The sequence below is a fragment of the Frieseomelitta varia genome, unplaced genomic scaffold (genome assembly GCF_011392965.1).
Source record: "Frieseomelitta varia isolate USP_RPSP 00005682 unplaced genomic scaffold, Fvar_1.2 scaffold_219, whole genome shotgun sequence".
Lineage (NCBI taxonomy): Eukaryota > Metazoa > Arthropoda > Insecta > Hymenoptera > Apidae > Frieseomelitta > Frieseomelitta varia.
The window spans coordinates 112300-136643 of NW_025109945.1; the positions used below are offsets into that span (position 1 = coordinate 112300).

Here is a 24344-nt window from a genome sequence, read left to right on the forward strand (position 1 = left end):
TTTTTTTCTTTTCTTTTCTCCCCCGCTTCCTCTTGGCTGCTCCGACACTCTTAAGGGATTAGTACGCAAGCTCGTGGAGGAGCCGCCGCCTCATCTTTCTCGCGCGTTTTTCCACGCTTTTCCGCCGCGTGAGAATCACGGATAAATCAAAATCTCTCGTCTTGTTCCGCTCGCGTGGAAAGGATCCTAAAGCCATTCTGTCGCTCGTTCTTTGCTGTCGCGAAAGCAAAGACGCAGCGAACTTTGACGAAATACTACTTCCGTTTTTCTGCGAGAATTCGCGGAGGGCGTTTGCAAGAATCTGGATGGACGAATGAATGACACTTGGAATTGTCCGACGCTCGTGCACTGCCTCGGCCGTTGAAGTTTCATTAAAATGATCAGAAAGTTCTCGTTGGGATAAGTCGAAATTATCGTCATCCTTGTCTCTGTTCCTTGTTTCATTCCTGAAAAAATTTTCAGGGCACTCACGAGACGTTTTCCCATCGTTCGAACACGAATACTTTCGTTTCGATTTTTCTGAATATTTGCGAGAAAGAATACGAAGTATAAGATTCTAGATGAGAGAGTGGCATTTTGCAATATTTCGGCAATTGTAATTTCATCAAAGTAGTCAGAAGATTTGCAACGAAATCGATTTTTGAATAAATAGTCTTGGTTAGTGTCTATGTTTTCGTAACAAATCTCCATTGAGAGATTTTTTTTTTTTGATGATGGTTGTGAAAATCATGCCAGTATTAGAATTACGATCGAATTGTTTCGTGAATTATAATTATAAAGTAATAAAAGTAAGTAATTTACTTTACTTAATTTATTTAGTAATTTAATTTAGTTAATTTATTTACTTAATTTACCTACTTTACTTAATTTATTTAGTAATTTAATCAAAGTAAATTAAAACAATTTAAAATAAATAATTTAATTAAAGTAATAATTTTAAGTAATTAAAGTAAATAATTTACTTACTTACTTAATTTATTTAGTAATTTAATCTACTTATTTACTCAATTTACTTTATTTATTTATTTAATTTACCTACTTTACTTAATTTATTTAGTAATTTAATCAAAGTAAATTAAAACGATTTAAAGTAATTAATTTAATAATGAGTAATAATTTAAAGTAATTCGCAATAATTATAAAGTAATTTAAGTAATTAAAGTAAATAATTTATTTACTTTACTTAATTTATTTAATAATTTAATATACTTACTTAATTTATTTAGTAATTTAATTTACTTACTTAATTTACTTAATTTATTTAATTTACTTATATTTATTTACTTTACTTAATTTATTTAGTAATTTAGTTAAAGTAATTGAAATAATTTAAAGTAAATAATTTAATTAAAGTAATTAAAGTAACAATTTAAACTAATTCGTAATAATTATGAACTAATTAAAGTAATTCAATTACATCGTATTTCGTCATATTGCAATCCACTTCTTTCATCTAATCAAATTACAATCTAATTTGCAATTCAGGTTTCTCGTTCAATTAAATTGGCAATTTAATTCGTTTCTTACGGAGGAAGGCTAATAAAATTACAAGTACCATCTCGATGTGCAGCTAATGGTGTCCATATAGAAGTGTATTAAATGAGGCAAAAAAAAAAAAAAAAAAAATTTAAATATATACGTTTCATTTTGTAATAATTTCCACTTGTCAGCCGTTTCATTTGCCTTCGTAATGAATTTTTGAAATTGTAAGGAGACTTTACGGACACCCGGTGCTTTCTCGAGCCATTTCCCTCGCCCAATGGTCCTCAGAATTATTCTCGAACGTAACGTCTCCGTAACGAAAGGCCATCGAGAACGAGTTACTTTCAATCGCGGCGAGAGACACCGCAAACAGGAACGCCAGGGGGAGGGAGGGAGGGAGGAGGGGTGTATCGTTTCAATTCTTGCTTCATCTTTTGTCGAACGAAAAGAGAGGACAAAGTAAATAACTCGATCTCTGCCCATCCATACACATACACGTGTAGATACCGAATGGAAAATACGGTAACTGAAGCGCAGTCAGGTCGTCCAATTGCATCGGGACGCGGTTGGTTGAAGCTTCGTTTGTGAATTTCTTCTAGTCACCGGAGAATACCTTCGTGACGACATGCAACGGGTTGAATAATAAGTTCTCTCCTTGGATCGTCCCTCTCTCTCTCTCTCTATCTCTCTCTCTCTCTCTCTCGACATTCTCACGTTTCCCGTGGCGTCGCTACGGTTTATTAAGGGAAACCGAGTTATTCACGCTCCACCGATACCTGTGTCCCGCGGACGTTGTTTCAAGAGGTCGCGGGACACGCGGCGACAGGTTTCAGATAGGGAATCGAGACGGAACAACACCGTAGCCCGCAGCGATTTCAAAGCTGATCTCCCCACGCCTCTCACCTGGGCGAGTGAAAACGTTCCATTTTCGAAAAATCAAAGACCTGTTTTCCTTGGGCGTAATTACTTGTTTTATTAATTGGTGGGCAAATGGAATGTGCAATGGAGTAATTGATGTCTTATGTAAAATGTAGTTTGTCTACTTATGGCAGGAGGGGAGGGATCTTACGGGCGATTACGTTCGATGGCGTGGGTGGTTCAGGAAATGATAATTTCGCTAAAAGGAGGAAGGCTTAACAGCGATCTGTCTAAATGAAAATGTCTGTGTTTGAAATTTATGTCTGAGTATATTTAGATAAAATTGAGTGTATTGTATATTACATTATATTACATAAATATATTACGTTATATTATACAGACATATTACATTATATTACAGAAATATATTACATTGTATTACACAAATATATTACAAAAATATATTACAGAAATATATTACATTATATTACACAAATATCTTACATTGTATTACACAAATATATTACACAATTATATCACAGAAATAAATTACATTATATTACAGAAATATATTACATTATATTACACAAATATATTACATTGTATTACATAAATATATTACATTATGTTACAGAAATATATTACATTGTATTACATAAATATATTACATAATATTACACAAATATATTACATTATATTACAAAAATATATTACATTATATTACAGAAATATATTACATTATATTACATCATATTACATAAAGTTGAGTGTTATATATATTATAGTTACATATTATAGTGTAAAATATATTACGAATATACGAGCCATATTTATCTTGATGAAAGTGGCCATTTTTCAAAAAAAATCAAGCTAGATGTTTTAATATTTACATTTCTATGTTATCTTTTCATTTTTAAACTGTGACTAATATATTTAAAATCACTAAGATTTTATACAGAAAATTAGCTGGTTAATAGAACGATAAAGATTTTTATCTTGAAAGTCCCAGTTTTAAGAGTTTCAAACTGATACGAAATAGATTATGCGGTAAAATTTGATGAGATAAGAGTTATACTTTTTATTATTATAGTAGTAGTGTTCGATTAGCTCAGATAGTGATTTTTTAACATAATAATAATTCTATTAAATATAGAGGATTTCATTTCAACTAAACCTGTAGAGGATGCGATTTTTAGAAGGTTAAAAGATACTAATGGGGAAAGGGTAAATTGGTTAAAAATATGTTGTATGCGATTTTTGAGAACTGAACCATACAAAATGTTCTATAAAACATCAATGAATGAGGACGCACCATTCAAATATCTGGATTTACTATCGCGTCTGAGAAAATCAAGAAACTAATAGTATTGAATTGACACCACTGTACAAAAATGTAAGACCGATCGCAACACTAAAATATAATGATAAAATGGACTTGTTACACTGTATACTATCTGTACATCATAATTATTTTAAATGCCTCTCGTAAATTGGAAAAGAATGAATTATAAATCACGAAATATTATTTGAATATAACATTTCTTTAATACCAAAAGTGAATGAAAGTTGGATATTTGTTAATTTTATAACACAAAATTGTAACATTTCTTTTCATTTTAAAGGAATTTTATTTTTTTTCAAGAGACTTGTGCCTTTTTAAAAATTAAAAAAGTTATTTCATTTCAATTTTGAAAGTGGCTCAAGTCCATTTATAGGTCAAGTCCATCAAAAACGTGTTATTTTCTAAACAATGTTTGTCACAATAATTGGATTGGTAAATTATATACCCTTAGAAACGAAAAAACATTATACTATCATGTTATCATTTACCAATATTTTTAAATTTATGAAACCACGAGTTAAATATCTTGATTTAAAGATAAATGGATTTTCTTCGAAATTAATGAAATAACTTTTTCAATTTCTAAAAAGGCATGAGTCCCTTGAAAGAAAAAAAAAAATAAAATTCCCTTTTCCAAAATAAACGGCTTATATGAATTATGAGATGATTTAGTTTATGCTTCATATTCACCGTTCATACGTAATGATTAATGATTAATGATTAACGATTGTAATTCACATGGAATCGGAATATTAACCGTGATTAATTCTGATTGTCAGGAATCGTTGATTAATGAATAAGGGATGCAATCGAAATCATTAATCGTAAAATGATTACATTGTTGGTTATATAATAACTGTATCATTGGTTTATCTCTGTTTGTGTATATATTTATAATAATACATACCGCGTTATATTTTGTAGAAATTACATATTTATTATTTATTATTTTTATACATATAAATAAATATTGCATATTTATTATTTATTATTTTTATACATATGAATAAATATTACATATTCATTATTTATTATTTTTATGCATATAAATAAATATTGCATATTTATTATTTATTATTTTTATACATATGAATAAATATTACATATTTATTATTTATTATTTTTATGCATATAAATAAATATTGTATATTTATTATTTATTATTTTTATACATATGAATAAATATTGCATATTTACTATTTATTATCTTTACACATATAAATAAATATTACATATTTATTATTTTTTATTATTATGTATTATTTTTGCATTGTTGCACAATTTTATCAGGATGTGTTCAAAGTCTCATGTATACAGTTCTTGAATTGTTATTCACTATTAATCAGCTGTTTGATTTAATGAAGTTGGGCTTTATGACAAACTTGCCGAATGACCAAAATTTCGAGATTCTTCATTATGATACTCGTTCTTCTAGCAAAAAGTATATCAGAGACATTAACTTTGACAAATTATTTCAAGTTCAACAATACAAGTATCATGTGATTTAAAAATTACTGAATCAACGATCACGAATTACAAAAATTAATCACTAATTTGTTTTGATTAATTGATTAATGATTACGATTACTATTTAGTAATTGATTACTGCCCAACTCTTACGTTTCGCGTGTAAAATATAGCGTGTTTAATATTATAGATATTAGATATATTTAGACGGATTGAATATTGATTTCATGGCAGTATTTATAGTTTCATATATATTTCATAGATACATATTACGTTTCATGATATTATACACTTTACAGTTTCATATAAAGCATAATAATGTTTCCATTAATCTTTATGCTTCATAGTACATGCTATGCTTTATGGTATTGTACTTTGTAATATTATGTTTTATAGATACTATATTTCATAGAATATAACTTGTAGTATATTAGTTGTATATTAGTTTGCTCGGAGATATTTAGATTGGTTGAGATTGAAGTGACAATATTTATAGTTCTGAACTTCTTATACTTTATGACGTTTTATGATATCATGCTTCATATTTCTATACTCGTGTAGTCTATAGCAACATTGCTTAATCTGTGGGGGCCACTCTTCAATATTGGATCAAAGTTTTATATGGACAAGGAATTTTAATAACAGTTATTACGAAAAATGAATTCATTCACCAAAAATTGTTCAATGCTTTTGAAGATGTACGAATTTTTACAATTTTCAAGAATAAAAGTATCTTTATTTTTCCATCCTCTATATGACGTAGAAGCTTCTTTGAGAGAAACAAGCTCAGAACTGTGAAAGTAAAAGGCTTTAATTTCATCTTTGACATTTTTCTAGAATCGTAACAGTTACAAATATTAATAATTTTTCATCGATTAGTGATAAGATTATATTCTTCTCACTCTGAAAGCATTTTTTTTCAAAACAGGATAACCAATACTATTACCCTTTTACACGTATGTAATCGAGTTTTAGAATTATTCTATTATTCTAAACTATTATAATCTATACTATTATATCTGAATTATTTATATCTAAACTATTATAATATATACTATTATATCTAAACTATTATAATCTATATTATTATAATCTATACTTCTATATCTAAACTATTATATCTAAATTATTTATATCTAAACTATTATAATCTATATTATTATATTATTATATTATTATAATATTATTATATTATTATTATATTATTATATTATTATATTATTATATTATTATAATCTATACTTCTATATCTGAATTATTATATCTAAACATATATAATCTATAACATTACATCTAAACTATTATAATCTATACTATTATATCTAAACTATTATAATCTATACTATTATATCTAAATTATTTATATCTAAACTATTGTATCTAAAGTATTATAATCTATACTATTATGATGTATACTATTGTAATCTATACTATTATATCTAAATTATTGTTCTATTATTTAAATTATTTTCCAAGACAATTCGGCAGCAGATTATTTATACTGTACATTGTATAAATAATTCAAGACGAGAAAACGATTAAAGATGAATTCGATTTATTTAATTGAAAAAAAAAAAGAAAAAAGCTAAGGCGAGAATAAAGGGGAAAGTACGAAAGTCAAAGATTACATTTGCATGATGCATGTTTAACGTCTGACTGAATGAATCCTTGGGAAATGCGAGTTCGAGGAATTGTAGCGCATTTTTCTCGCGGAATTTCAGCGCGGAGCGCGAACTGTAAAATTCGCGTTGCATGAACGAATTTCCTCGGTGTGTTGGGCAATTTGCATGAGTTCTTCTTTCTCGCCGCGGCGCGGGCACATCGTTATCAGCTTATCGTAAATCTCTCGAAAGAAACCCCTAAACAGAAACGCTGTTTCCACACCGGGATGCGCGGGAACTCTGATGAAAAATTTTTATTGTCCGTCTATTAGTTCAGCAACTTGTTAACTTTGTGGAGCTCCCGGCCGATGGGGTAGACAGATTTGTTTTAGAGAGCGGTTCAAAAGAAATCGAAGTCAGCAGCAGAAATGAAATGGGATGGAGAAGAATAGAAAGATAAAGTAGAAAGCTTTAAAGGGGAGAAATAAATGAAGAAAAGAAAGAGGAAGAACTGAGAAATAAAGAGGAAAGAAGAATTTACCAATTTCGGGATTAAAAATGAGATGAGCTGTTTGCTTTTTCTAGGATATTTTGCTCGTTATACATTTTTATTATTAATGCTCGGTGATTCGTGAGAGTATTCAAACATTTATATATAGAAATAAATCTTTACATGTGAAAAAAATTTATAAAATTATATTATTTATGAAATACACATGTACATATGTATATAAAAAAATTATTATATTATTTATGAAAAATATATTTACATATGTGTATAAAAAAATTTATAAAATTATATTATTTATGAAATTACAAAATACATCACTCTGGAATTTTATATTAAAATATAAAATATTAAAATATAAAATTCCAGAGTGATGTATTTTGTAATTTCATAAATATTGCAATGAAAGTCGATTGTTGTGATTATATTATAAAGAAAAAAATAGATGAAGATAAAGTATGAAAAGAATTTGAAAATGCATGTGACTAATAGTAAAAAAATAATGTGAGTAATAGCAATAATATGAATAACCATTTTAACTTCTTGCGCTGGAATGACGAGAATTTTGCAACATTCTCTCAGTTTTAAGTATATTTAAATGTAATCCAGGCATAACGAATGATAAGTTTATTATTTCTTAATTATTTCCAGCCAGTTCTTAATAATTTTTCTACCATACCGACGAGTTCAAAAGAAGAAGAAAGCGACAAATCGTTGTATACGGTTCGGCCACTCGTTATGGTCCGCGGAATCAGTTGCCAGCGCAAGGGGTTAACCATATAATGTTAAACATGGTCCTGTTGAATATTAATGTAATGAATAATTAACTGCATAAATATTTTTGTGATAACGAACGAAATATACGTTTGTATTAATCCGTTTGTATCGCCCTATTTATTTTTCTTAGGAAAATATTTTTCTAGGAAATTGTTCCAATTGTGCCCTATTTATTTTTCTTAGGAAATTGTTCCAAAAAATGTGAAATGTTTTTCGTTCATTATTTTGAAACAATTTACTGCCATTTAAGAAATCGTTGCATCCTCAACGTGAGCTGAGAAAAATAACATTGTTACACGCAATTCACATGGTATATCAGCATTGTATAGATTTGTGAAATTGGCTAAAAAATCTACAGGCCTAGAAAATCAACGTCGGCTCGAGTTAACTCGTAATTTCCTTGTTTCGCATAATTCTCTTTACCCGAGGTTTTCACGTCTTGGAGTTTCTACGTATAATACGCTATTTTTAGAGTTATTTCAAACTTGGCTAATCACGACAGTTTCGTCTCGTTGCAGCGTTAACGAAATTTCAAGGTGTCTCGCGCAACGCGCAGAAATGTAAAGAGACCAGCGAAACCGAAATACGAAACGATAGAAAACGAACGAAAAATCTGTACCCGATATTGCCATTCGGTCTGTTGAACAAATCAGCGCGAACGAATCGAAAAATCCCCGCGATCATTATCTCGGACATTAATTATTTCTTTCAACGCTCGTGTTCGGTAATCGTCCGATTTAATGGATTAATCGTCGATTCTCGTTGATCGAACGGAGGACGAGATTTATTCGACGCAGATGGATCTATCTTTCGACGACGTCTTCGAAGAGTCTCTCCCCCCCTTCGTTCGGGAACGAAGATTCACGAGAATCTCACGCTTTTTCTCGAAGACGCCTGTTTAAACGGCAAGCTCGTTTTCCAGCGCAATTAGACTCCACCGAACGGAATTAAGTCGAGAAAATTTGTGTCCGCGAGCGCGAAAGAAGCCCCCTATCTCTCCGGAACATTGCCTGCAATTTAAGACACGCGACGCCCCATAACACTAGAATTACCAATGATAAAACTGTGAGACTTACATCGGTGAAATTCAAACAGCAAGGAATGGGAAAGGGCACAAACTTTTATTAATGTATTTTACGAAAAATTATTCAAAACTTAATATATTAATATTTGTTTAATATTAATATTAATCTAATATTTATTAATATATGTATATTTATTATACCTATATTGTATATTATATATATATATATATATAATATATATAATATATATACTATTAATATAATATTATTAATTAATTAATTATGTATATATTATTATATAATATGTATCATATTAATACAATATTATTAATTAATTATATATGTATTAATATATAATATATATAGTATTAATGCAATATTAGTAATTAATTATATATGTATTAATATATAATATATATAGTACTAATGCAATATTAGTAATTAATTATATATGTATTAATATGTAATATATATAGTATTAATGCAATATTAGTAATTATATATATGTATATATATATAATGCAATATTAGTAATTAATCATATATGTATTAATATGTAATATATATAGTATTAATGCAATATTAGTAATTAATTATATATATATTAATATATAATATATATAATATTAATACAATATTAGTAATTAATTATATATATATTAATGTATAATATTAATATAATACTAGTAATTAATTATATATATTAATTTTTATTTATTTAATTAATAATGTATATTATTACATATTGTATACAAATAATATTATATGTGTTAAAAAAACTTCTAAAACTCTAAATGGCTGTAAACTGTAATATTTTTACAAAAATTTCTGCCAGAAATTGCAAAACAATCGTATTACAAGTTGCTGGTTAATCTAACAAAGCAATTTTCATCAATTATATCATAAAATATTATAAAGAAGTGATCAAAAAATTATCTACAATCGAACATTTTTTTTTAGATTATCATCAAAAATGGAAGGGTGTCCTATTTCTATCGAAAAATTGTGAAAACAATCATACCTCGTACAAAGAAACTCCTCTTCTTTTTTTATTTTCTTTTAACCTTAATTAGCAAATTAATCTCCAATGAATTAGATATAAAGACGAATGGAGAAAGGATGGGGGAAAAAAGGAACAGATGTGCATGTAACGTAGATGTTAGTCGATGATAATTTTCGGCGAGGGATGTGAAAATCGATAGAGGTTAACTCGTGATCGGTTAAGAATTTACGAAAATTTCTACGAAAAGTCATAAATATGTCACAATTGGTTGTTATTACCAGTTCTGGCGTTAATGTCACTCGAATCGTTCCCGAATCCACATTCCTCCCGTTTCGAATTTTCGGGAGGATCCACGCGCGATCGCAACTTCGAAACTTCGCGGGGCTTAAAGCCCATCGAAGAATTCCACTTTGCGAAGTTGCGTCTTTGGTATTCCGTTGAACTGGCGACAGAGTGGATGTGATTAAATATTGGTACACGTTTCTCTTGGAACAGCGTGTCGTCGAATTGTGTATTCCGGAACGGAGATAGCTAGATCTCTTATCCTTGAAAGCAGTTGTTGCGCAGGAAATTCAGTCATTCTTTAATCTGCCGGCTATCACGCCGGCTTGCCTTTCGACCTTGAGAGCAGCTGATTGAATATATTTTTCTAATCATCCAATAGATGACGCACAGCATAATACAGTCAACAAAATATTGGCATATTCTTTTTGAATTTTGTATATAAACTTCTTTAAACTTTTTGTTTTGCATAATGGTTTGCATAATAGTACCATGTTTGTATGTCTTTTGGTCTCGTGTAACTTCTATGTATTTTTTTTTTTTTAGAATTCTCTTTTACATGCATATGCATGCTTAGTGATATGGTGTGGAAACGTGATGAAAGGAAAATGAAAATTTCATACCTAAAAGAATATTTGCATATTAATGCAAATAATAATATAATAATAGAATATTATTATATTATTATTATAATATAATGTATATATATAAGATATAATATAATATAACATAATACAACATAATATAACATAATAATATATTATATTAGTATTATATGTTAGTTATAATAATAATATTATTATTATAATATACTGTATATTAATATATATATATATATATAATATAATGTAATAATATAACACAACATAACATAATATAATAATATAGTATATTAGTATTATATGTTAATTATAATATTATTATTATTAATATAATGTATATATATATAATATAATATAATGTAATATAATATTACATAACATAATATAATATAATAATATATTATATTAGTATTATATGTTAATAATAATAATAATATTACAATATAATGTATATATATAAATATAATATAATATAGTATAGTATAATATAATATAATATAACATAACATAATATAATAATATAGTATATTAGTGTTATATGTTTATTATATTAATAATATTATTATAATATAATGTATATATATAATATAATATAACACAACATAACATAATATAATATATTAATATATTATATTAGTATTATATATTAATTATAATAATATTATAATATATATTGTATATATAATATATAATAATAATATTATTATATATTACGTATAATATATAATATTTATTACATATTACAGTATGATAATATATTACATATATAATAGTATTATTATTAGACAGTAATAATATAATAATAATATAAATAATTATATTATTTGTGATTTAATTAGAAAATACATTGTTATATAAAGGAAGTATTCAATATTTTGTGTAATCGATTCGATTTGTTTTGTAATTTTTGAAGAAATATTTGACTATTCTTCTGATATTGTTCTAAATTTCTATTGATGTATATTTTTTTTCGAATTTTTAAATCTAATTTTAATCGAACAAGTGCCACAAATAGATTCTACACTTCATTGTTTAATCCCTTTTAATCAACTTGTATTATTAAATCCTGTTTCTTAATATTGGGACGTTGAGAAGAAATTCCAAATCATACGAATTATGAATTAATATTTTTTCACCATCATGTCTCCCACTTGGATTCTATAATTTTACAATTACTTAATTTTATTTCAATCATTAATAACTGCGTTAATCACATGATATCTCGACAGGTATTTCAGTTTTCCAAAAATGTGTCTGTTTATTTATTTATTTATTTATTTATTTGGCTAGTTAGTTCCGTAAGCTCGCTGTTTTAGTCCTCTGTTAGATAAGCGACATGAGTTTTCAGCAGAAAAAAAAACTTGCTCTAATCAGAGAACGCTGATCTTGCTGAACTGATTCACGGCAACGTGAGATGTTGAGATTTCACTGGGTTCTCTCTTGGCTTCTCGGGCAATCACGGCTGAACGCAGCTGAGCCTCTGTTTAATAAGTGGCTGCAGAGTAATTGTATCATTGCTTCCTGTCATTAATTCGATTGTGCAAGGGCAGACTTCGCAGCCAGTTTCCGTCGAGCTCGAATTAAGTGTTGCTTGTCTGCCATCTTTTGCATACAAGTGCTCTCTCTCTTTCTCTCTTGCGATCAGTATATCGTTTATATTCATTTTATATCTAATTTTATATCATTTGATATCATCGATTATCTTCATTTTTATATGTTTATATTTTCTTTATGTGTATTGCAGTTCTTCAATTAATAAATATTATAAATATTTAATAGATATTTTCATCTAAGTATTTAATTTAATTTAATTTTCATTTAATAAATATTTATATATTAAATAAAATCAAATACATTATTTTATTTTCATTTAATAAATATTTATATTTATTAAATGAAATTAAATATAAATACATTGAGTATTTTATTTTATTTTATTTTAATAAATATTATAAATATTTTCTATACAATTATCCTAAATTTTAACGATACAACTTAATTTTCTATAATCGCTATGATACAACGATACCATTTAAAAATTCAGATGAATATAAATTATTCGTTTTGGCGAATGATTTGTTTGAAAAATTATGTTGCAACTATTCTTTTGTTGAACTTCTCTTCGAAAACACGTGAAAACTGCAACTATCGACCGGAAGGCGTTGTCTGCAGCAAGTCGACCTTGAATTACGCTAAATCGATACGGTTGAAAGGCAGTTTATCGTTTGATGGAGGACTTTGGGCTAGGTCATGGAGAGGACGATTTGAAACGATCTCCGGTCTAAATATAACGATGCATCGCCATTATCTTCAATTATCTATTGGGAAGCAACGTGGATACAGTTTACAAACATGCTACGGTATCATTGTGACTCTCGATTACACGTATGTACGTTCGTTGACAAAAATGAGGAAAGTTATAGTTTTCAAAAGAATATTGCTTATTCTTTTCATAATTTCAAAGGTATAGTAATTGAAAGGCATGAAAAATAGCATGAAGAGATAAATAGAGATAATAGAAGAGATAAATAAATGAAAATAGCATGTATCGACACATGAACAGAATATAAATATTTTTCTGAAGTTTTGTTTTTTATAAAAATCGCGATTAATATTGAAACAAAAAAATATCAGTGTAAAATTTTGATAAAAGTTAGGAGACGTGTTTGATTCGTGTAATCATTTTTAATAAAAATAGTAACGTGTGTAACTACGTACAGTAAGTATAATATTCGTAGAGTTCTAATGCAATATGAGAAAATTAAATTTTCATAACTGTGTCATTTGTGACATTGTGTCAATTAATTTAACACAATGCTCAGTCAGTATATCAGACTATTGTACTAACTTCTTTTACTAATTTTGTACTAGCTTGTTTTGTACTAATTTTTTAACTGATTTTATTTTTACTGATGAAAACTCTCAGTTGATATAATTTCACGAGTGTCCCATCAGATTTAAATACACGAGACTGACTTGGCTCTTTAATTACCTTAATATGTATATCACAAGAACTATTTGAACTATTTGAAAAGAATCATACTTAAAGTCTTTTTAACATTCTTTTTCGAATAATTGATATATAATTTCAGAAAACGTGCAATAAAAATGTTCTGTACTTTTTTTTTATTTGTGTCAACCAGAAACAGATTAAAAATTCTGTTTATAAATATTGTCCTTGCAAATATCTGGTTGAAAAATTTACATTTCACGTTACACAAATGTATTTTTTTGTTTATACTTTTTCAACACATGCAACGATTACTCGTGTATTTGTGTAACAAACTTTTTTCTTCATTTTTTATCAGAAGAGTATGTTCACACATATGAAAGAGAGAGAGAGAGAGAAAGAGAAGAAACGTTGGGTTGGAGCAACAGTTGATGCCCCATTTAATTAGTTTCTCTTTATACGTCGAGCTTCTCGCATACTTTAAATGTTTCCCCTTCTGGTTTCTAGCATTAGCACTTTCGACGCTTTTCAATTGAACTTTCAACAAATTTTTCAAGAATGTATGGCTCATAAATTATGTCTGAGATACGGCGAGGAATAAAAAGAAAAATCTATGAGAGAACAAACGTCGTAATTTTGCGAAATGAAATTGTATCTCCTTAAAGCATCTTCGAACAAATATGCAATATAGTTATTAAAATTATATTAAATAAGAATTTTTTGTGGACTTTTGCTAGTAAATTATATCGTGGATATTTATTTTTGGGAAATTTAATTATTAGGTGTACAAATTCATTGTCCTTCTTTTTAGAAATTTGTTGCTTATGTTCTAGAACAGAACATGCTATTCGAATAGGTAAAGGACAGTTACGACAGCCATAACTGACTCCAACATCTGGCAAGGGATTTTATTGATGGTCAAGGTAATAACCATGCTGACTTACCCAATTTCCCTGTCGTTCCTTCTAATTGCATTTTCTCCTGCATTATATGATCGGCATGAACAAAACAAAGAAAAGTCTCTAGGAGACACCTTTGCAAGTCATGAAGAGAGTCTGGTACTACCACCTGTATAAGCACAGATACTCAGTCACGATACGAGCCCACCAATAATTACTTAGGGATATCAAGTCTGGGCCTCTGCTGCCAAAGCACATATCAACAAAATACAAATCATACAAAACAAATTCCTTAGAATTATTCTCAATAAACAGAGAGACACAACCGTAGCACAGCTCCATTAATTAGTCAACATCCCCAAGATCAAGCAGTATATTCAAAAATTCACTAAACCGAGAACCTACATTCTCAATAAACCCAGAGACTGCAACAACAACCATCAAAACCCCTTTCATCAGGGAAACAGGCAACTATCAAGTCGAAAACATACCACTCAAAGTCAAAGTTAAATTACCTAAACATGCAATAACCTAATGGACAATCCGAACTAAAACCTTCAGATTCAAACCGTATCAAGGAATCTGCAGGTGCATTTGAAACTTTTCCTGCAAACAAACCATACAAATATTCACAAACTAATAATATCAAACTTCATGCAGGTTACAGGGCACTCCAAGCCCAAGGTACTGCAGACAAGACATCCTAAATAAAAAAAAAAAAAAAAAAAAAGATATGAGCTCATCTCGTACAGTATCAGTCACATAGTCATCATTCAACCTGGTATATAGTTGTTAAATATAAGTGTTTAACTTATATTCGCATTCCATCATTTGAAACCTTTATCCGACGGAAGTAAAAAAACCAAACGAGAGAATTATTGGCATTTCACGGACAACATACACACCAAATTGTGTCCAAATAGCTTATTTTAGAAATTTTAATACATTTATCTATCTAGCTTATTTTAAAAATTAAAATACATTTATCTATCGGGCAATTTTCAAAATTTCTCTCTTTGAGGAAAGATAAAAATGTTAAATGATAATTTAATATATAAAATGTTAAATGATAATTTAACATGATAATAAATGTTAATTTTTTTTAATCGCTTTGTGTGTTTCAAAGTTCGTATCGATCAGATGATGCTAAAACAATCGAAATAAATGATGTTAAATCTGATAAATAGTTCGATGAAAAAGAAAATTCTTCTCAATCTTAAAAATATAGTATTTCTATCTTTTTTCTTTTTTCTTTTTTGTCTTATCTAACTCTGTTTTTCAATTATAATACAAGAAGAAAATGCAATGTGTGATAACGTTGATTATCAATCGATTATACATTATGATTCATTTGTTTTGTTTTGATTCACTTGGAACGTTAATTAATAAAACCCCGAACGTTGCAGAAACATTTGAATATAAAATAGATTAATTAATTTGTATATTTAATAATGTGCAAAAGTGCATAAAACGGCGTATAAAAGTATATAAAAGAATTGAATATAGAGAGTATTTATTACGATGTACAGTATTTACAATACATATAATCAACTACAATATTTCGATGTTTGAATTTGAAACTCAAACAAAAAATTTAAAAAAAATTGTATCAGAGGTTCATTGTATTCCATCTCTATTCTAAAAAATACAAAATATACCACATCTACGGAAAGACAAAAAAAAAAAAAGATTTATTTTAGACCTGAAAAATCAACAAAAATAATATAATTATAAATATAAAAAGTGTTGGAGCATTATTATTTTTACATGTTTGCACTTTTTACTTCACTGAGATTAGAATTTTATTTCATGCGCGTAAAAATGTATTATATAAGGCAAATTATCATTTGAAAAGAAAAACACAACACATTACTAATTTAAAAATTAGGTAAAATAATATGAATTGCACACAACATGATTTTCTGTAATTTTATGTTTGCGTAAGATGGTAATATCGTTTTATTACAAAAAGTATTTTAGTCATCGTCTATTCAGTTCCACGTCATTGTCTTCGATTTTAATTGGAAAAGAAGAAAACAAGCACTGCATTCATTACAATACGAAAAATTTTTTTTTCTTAGAATTTTGACTGATCATGTTAAACGCATGTAACTCAAAGCCAATCGCGGAATTTTAATTCGTGTTAAATTGAAATCGTGTAAGAATGTAATTTCATTTCTTTAATCAATATAAAATTTACATTTAAATTTGTAAATTGATATATATATTAAAATTTATATTAACACAAATTTAATATTTCATTTCTTTCAGTTCTTTAAAAGTATAATACTGCATAAACAATCTAATTACGTCCAATCTGGGGATTTCTGTGTATTTTTAATTTTTATGAACGTTCAATTTATGTAGAAACCTGCCTTATCTACTTTATCATGTAATAATCATTCTATTTTAGATATCTTACATATTTGTGTGTTGCGCCTTACGCATTCGTTTCTTACACCTTTCAGACCTTCGTGAATGCGTAAAAATCCGCAGTCTAACAACGACAGACAAAAGAAAATTTAAAATGATGATAAGATAGGAAGCATTGTTTAAAAGTTTGACGAAGCACAAACTTCAGTTCCGACGGAGTTCAATTTCCTTTTCGTCCATCGTGTTTCGTTCGCGGCGGCTTGAAAAATTTGGCGGGCCATTTCGAAACGGCTGATGATTACGCGATGAACGCGTTTTGGCACCTGCTTGCGTCACTTACGTCAGAACGATCATACACGAGGGCACGGGAACAATTTTAGACGGACACGAAATTCACCCGGTTTGAAGTGCAACTCGACCGCGAATCGCGGCTGACGTCAGTGTTTGCATTGCGTGCCACTGTCCACGATTTCTTCTTCTCCCTTTTAACTCCTTGTGCTGGCAATTGGTTCGCGGACCATAACGAGTGACCGAACCGTATACAATAATTCGTTGTTTTCTTTGGAACTGGTCGGTATACCACTGGATAGAAATTATTAAGAACTAATGAACTTATCATTTGTTTTGCCTGAGTTATACTTTAATTGTAATATGTAATATTAATATATAATAATGTAATAATAGTATATAATATATAATAATGTAACATAATATTTTAATAATGTTATTTGTATATAATATAATAATATAATATTATAATAATATTATTTGTATATAATATAATAATATATTTACAAATAATATATTATTAATAATAATATATTTATAATATTATTTGTATATAATATAATAATATATTTACAAATAAAATATTATTTGTATATAATATAATAATATATTTACAAATAAAATATTATTAATAATAATATATTTATAATATTATTTGTATATAATATAATAATATATTTACAAATAAAATATTATTAATAATAATATATTTACAAATAATATATTATTAATAATAATATATTTACAATATTTGTATATAATATAATATATTTACAAATAATATATTATCATTATAATATTATAATATATAATATATTATTATATTATATTATAATAATATATTTATAATATTTGTATATAATATAATATTATATTTATATGATATAATAATATAATATATTATTTGTATTTTTTCATTTGTTATTACTATTATTATTCAGTGTACTTAAAACCGAGAAAATGTTGCAATTTGGGACAAATAATTATCGACGTGCGTGGCACGTCACTTCAGCGCAAGAGGTTGATTCCTCGAACTCGCTACGAAAAGGAAATGTCAAAGTGGATTTTCCAGGAACTGTTCGAATATGTTATTTCCTGAGAGCGGGAAAGATTCCAGCTCTTTAATTTATACGCGAAATTCCTGTTATCTCTTGGAATTCCCTCCTCCTAGAAGATTCGCTCTGTTCGTCGAATCTTTCAGATTTTACGGGACATTGATCGTTCTATGCGTCATCGATGAGAAGTTCAACGAAATCTCGAGTTTCGTTCAAGTTGGTCGAGTGGTTGATTTTTTTCAGATGTTCTTGGTCGTCCACTCCTCCCTTTATTGAACACTGTTCTTGTCTCCACAAATTTCTTGTACCATGCACGAATTGATGATTTCTTCCACCGTTTAATATTATTATTTTAATATTTTTTAATATTTAATATTATTTGAATTTTTTAATTTTGTAATATTATTTGAATTTTTTAATTTTGTAATATTATTATTTTTAATATTTTCTAATTATTTTTAATTCTTTGTTAATAATATTCACATTTTAATGTTTTAATTTTTTAATTTTTTAATTTTTAAATTTTGTAATATTATTTTAATATTATTATTTTTAATATCATCTAATTATTTTTAATTCTTTGTTAATGATATTCACATTTTAATTTTCAATTTTTAAATTTTAAATTTTAAAATTGAATTTTTAATTTTTAAATTTTAAAATTTTTTAATTTTGTAATATTATTTTAATATTATTTTAATATTATTATTTTTAATATCATCTAATTATTTTTAATTTTTTTAATGATATTCACATTTTAATTTTTAATTTTTAATTTTTAAATTTTCAATTTTAATTTTTAAATTTTTAAATTTTTAAATTTTATAATATTATTTTAATATTATTATTTTTGATATTATCTAATTATTTTTAATTCTTTGTTAATGATATTCACATTAGTTTTAAGTTGTAAAATGTTTATAGAAATATTTGCCAATGGTCATTTCGTCAGTGTGTTATTATAAATTAATTATTGTACAACATGTTCCTCTCAATGCGTTGTTTTTCGTATACTCGATTGTCAACAGCGATGAAAAATGATTCACACGAAATCTTATAGTTGGTGATTTAGTCACACTGGCCCGATCTGTGGACATTTTTAGAATCTTCAGTTCATTTTTCCACGTTAACTGCTTGAAAACCGTGTCGCCGGCGTTCGCATGTTTCTTGAGCATCAAGCATCGCCGGTTCGGGTTGCATGTGACAATTTATTGGCACAGTTTAATCGACTGGACTGGAAACTCGGTGGAAACTTTCCAGAGTAACCTGATCTAATTGACTTTAGTCGGTTGGACGAGGAAACTGACGCAACTTAAGCGCGGTCGATCAACCATTGAATAATTAATACGTGTATTACTTGTTTTGTTGCGATCGCGGGGCAAGGTGGCTGCGAAACGAAAACACCACCCGATATATTTAGAAACGGAAGATAGGGCGTTTATTGCAGCAGTCGCATAAGCTAAAATTAAATTGGAAACGAAGCGTAGGGAAAAACGAACTGTACTCGTGTTGCAAAAATTTCCTCGCTTCTTTTCCTTTCTTCGATTTCTTTTTTTTTTTCTTTAATCTTCTTTAATTGTTCCTTTAATTGATCTCAATTTTTTGTAGTTACTGTCGTTCAATTATTTTTAACTTTTTATATTTAATTTGTATATTTTTATATTTAATTTTTATATTTTATATTTAATTTCTTTATTTTATATTTTTATATTTAATTTTTATATTTTATTAATTAATTATTAATTAATTAATTAATTATATTTAACTTTTTTATTTAATTTCTATATTTTATATTTTTATATTTAATTTCTATATTTTATATTTTTATATTTAATTTCTATATTTTATATTTTTATATTCAATTTCTATATTTTATAATTTTATATTTAATATTTAATTTTTACCACGAAAGAAGTGCTTGAAACTTTGAATTCTGAGATTATGGTTCGAAGTTAAGAGCTTTGGAATTTAACAGTCAGCTTAAAATTTCGCATTAATTTGGAAAATTAATTTTTCTATTGAAAAATTTAGAATTTTAAAATTTAGAAATTTAATAGAAATTTCGATATCGACTATCGAAACAATCTAGAACTTTTAGTCGGTAATATAAATGTTCTTTTTTTCCCTATTTTTTCTTTTGTTTCTAATAATAAGTCTCGATTACCTGCTTTCACTTACCTGTTGTTCCCGTTGTAATTTCATTCGTGTGTTTAGAACGTTGGTAGGAATGCTATTTTTTTTTTTTTTTTGCAAAATAAACATTATGTACATCTTGTATTATTATATTATCGCTCCTGCATAGTTTGTTTTTTGCGTTATGATACGTGATGCAATATTCAATGATACGATGTTTCATGATACCAACTCTCTTCTATAATTCTATGTTTTGAAATGATATATTTTATAGAAATATATGATTATATAAAAATGTTTTGTTTAATGAAACATATGATAATATAATAATGTTTTGAAATTACATATTTTATACTTTATATTTAATTATATATTTATTATACTGTTATATTTAATTATATATTTAATTATATAGTGTTATACATCGTGATGCTAATAATAAATTCTGTATGCAACATTACATTTCGTACTAAAATACTTTGTCTAAGTCAAGGAATATAACGGCTTGCTTATAGTATCATACTACTGTAGAATACTACGTTGCATAACAGTACTATCTACAGTATTATGTTCTATGCTATCATGTTCTATAGTGCAGGTTTTTTAATAGTATTACACTTTATAGTAACGTGTTTCGCAATAGTGTGTATCAGTGAAGTGTGTTTTATAATACACAGTAGAACTGCATATTATTTCCGAGTCACTTCAAACACACATGCTTTTATGTCACAAATGAATCTTTTCCAGTATTTTTTTTTGATCGCATTATGCGAGATTTTACTGTAATACTATTTTCCTTTTATCTTATATTTTATAGTACTTTTAGTTCTATAGTAGACAACGTTAACAACGTTCCATAGTTCTATGTTCCATAATATGATGTCCCATTGTATTATGTTCCATAGTTCTACGTTCCATAGTTCTATGCTTCATAATATCATGTTCCATTGTATTATGTTCCATAGTACGACGTTCCATAATATGATGTTCCATTGTATTATGTTCCATAGTACGACGTTCCATAATATGATGTTCCATTGTATTATGTTCCATAGTACGACGTTCCATAATATGATGTTCCATTGTATTATGTTCCATAGTACGACGTTCCATAATATGATGTTCCATTGTATTATGTTCCATAGTACGACGTTCCATAATATGATGTTCCATTGTATTATGTTCCATAGTACGACGTTCCATAGTATGATGTTCCATTGTATTATGTTCCATAGGTCTATGTTCTATAGGTCTACGTTCCATAGTATGATGTTTCATAATTCTACGTTCCATAGTATGATGTTCTATTGTATTAGGTTCCATAGTTCTATGCTTCATAATATTTTGTTCCATTGTATTATGTTCCATAGTATTGTGTTCCATAGTTTTACGTTCCATAATATAACGTTTCATAATTCTACATCCCATTAGTATGACATTCCATAGTACAACGTACCATAGTATAACGTTCCACGGTACTACATTCCATGTATATAGTTAGTATGTTGCATACTACTGTGTTCCATTCTACGTTTCATAATGCTGTATGTGTATATCATTACGTATTCGCAATATTACTTTTTACTTAGTATTTCATTACACAGTATTAGTGTGTTTCACGATACTAATTTCCATAAAAGTACGTTCCGCGGTATTATATAGCGTTTCATGGTGTTACACTATATTCCCCATTAGGTCATTGAGTTACAACTCGCAATTTTTTGTGAGTAAATAAATTAATATGAATTCTATTAATTATTAAAGCATACATGTACATACATAGTGTAATAGGTGTAAAATACACACAGTATTGCACTTATACACATTGATAATTTCTATTTTCACTGTTTGATTCTATTTATTACAGCATGCACCTAGTAAATATAAGTAATTTTATATGTATCGTATAATTTTTCTCTTTACAACACAAAATCAGTAACATATTTTTAATGATATAATATTATCATTAGCATTCATCATACACTCAATTCTATCACTCTTCTAATAAATGAGTTTAATCAGTGTTAATTAAATAATAAGATCATGTAAAGATTATTATTAATATGTATTTATGCAATAACTAAATAGTAATAAAAACTTAATAGTAATTAAAATAACTTAATAGTAATTAAATTTCGACCAAATTCTTCAATTTTATTCACTTAAAGTATTAACGATCGAATCTCAAAATATGTTGATTTGTCACGAACTGATTCTTTAATAGATATTATTTTCTTTCTTTGAATGGTTGACTTGGAAAAACCTTTTAATAGATACTATTTTTTCACAGTTTACCCTTGTATCTATTTTCTTTGTAACACCTAGCTCGCATTTTAACCATATAATTATGACAAGAACGAATGTGAAATACGTAACGAAATACAAGAAACATCATGAAAAAAGAATCGTAGAATCTTTTTTAAAGAGTTGAAACACAATCCACCGCGGTGTAACAATTCCCCTATTCTATTTCTACTTTAATGAATCGTATTTTCAGCTGAAAAATCTGCACGAGAAATTCCTAATTTGTTGTGTCATTAGTCTAACGATATTTATTATTAGACTGTGGATTTTTGTGCATTTATGAAAAGAAATTTACAAACGTACCGACGTAGAATATATATAATACACAAAAATATATAAAATATTCAAAATACACAGTTATATATTATATAACCTGTTATCATAGATGAAACAAATCTTTGCTTAAGTTTTACTGTCTATATTTTCACAAATATGAATGAAATATTTTAATGAATTTGCATGAAAATCAGCAATCTGACAGAGCAAGTCGGCTAATATTGAAAGTTGAAATATTATCGAAACTATTAAAATATTATCATTTCAGACGATAATTAAGTGCTTTTGAAGCAAACATAAGATATGTACAGTTAATATTTCTGCAACAGAAGGCAGTTATGTATTTTTCCAAATAGAATCCAAACAAAATAATATTTAATGCATATTCTGGTTTATGCTAAAAAATTGTTAATCTACATATGTCCACAAATGTACCATAAATTTAACAGACATTTTAATTTTATTTTATACAAAATAAGGTATTTATATTGTCGATTCATGTTTCTCATTTCTTATTACATATAATCTGTTAGTTTCACAAAATTGAAGTTAAAACATCTGTTAAACTATTGGTTCTACAACATAAATGGTAACATTTTTTTAATAGAAAATAAGATACCTTGGTTAATGTAATAAGAAATGCATGATATTATTTAATGTAATAAATTGATTATATTGGATTATAATTAAAATATGGCCTCTTCAAAGGACATTATGTTCAAAGTAATTAATTACATTAATTGGAGTAGAATGTCCAATATCCGAATTAATAAGGAGACAAAAATGTTCGGTTAAATGAAATTTTCTGGTAATGGAATAATCACTCTTTTAATATTAAATTGTATATATTTAAATTTCAATTAATTTAAGGGTTTATTTTAATATTTAAGAATGATAGGTATTTTTTAGCTGAATTACCTAACTTCTTTATACAGTTACATTCTTTTTGTACTTCTATTTTATAAAGTTTTTTTTACATATAAAATTTTACATATAAAAATTTTGAAAATAAATATATTATACATATTTAGGTATATATCGCGTCCCAAATTTAAATGTCAAAATTTCGGAAGGGGACTGATGCTAACTGAGAAAAAAAAAAAGATTCTCCATGAAAAA

The 24344-nt window shown here is 27.1% G+C and overlaps 2 protein-coding genes across 2 annotated transcripts in view; one reads left to right on the forward strand and one right to left on the reverse strand.

The window, feature by feature from the left end:
- LOC122527453 (coiled-coil domain-containing protein 137) overlaps nucleotides 1–24344 on the forward strand; it is a 176709-nt gene that overhangs the window by 110984 nt on the left and 41381 nt on the right. The window lies entirely within an intron of this gene.
- LOC122527458 (transcription initiation factor TFIID subunit 1-like) lies at nucleotides 21489–22073 on the reverse strand. The gene has a single exon (XM_043651672.1). It carries the CDS (start codon nucleotides 22071–22073, stop codon nucleotides 21489–21491), a length of 585 nt encoding a protein of 194 aa, XP_043507607.1.

Bases quoted from the DNA above. Each gene is read 5' to 3' on its own strand.
- LOC122527458 (XM_043651672.1), bottom strand. From the start codon at position 22,073: ATGGGATGTAGAATTATGAAACGTTATATTATGGAACGTAAAACTATG.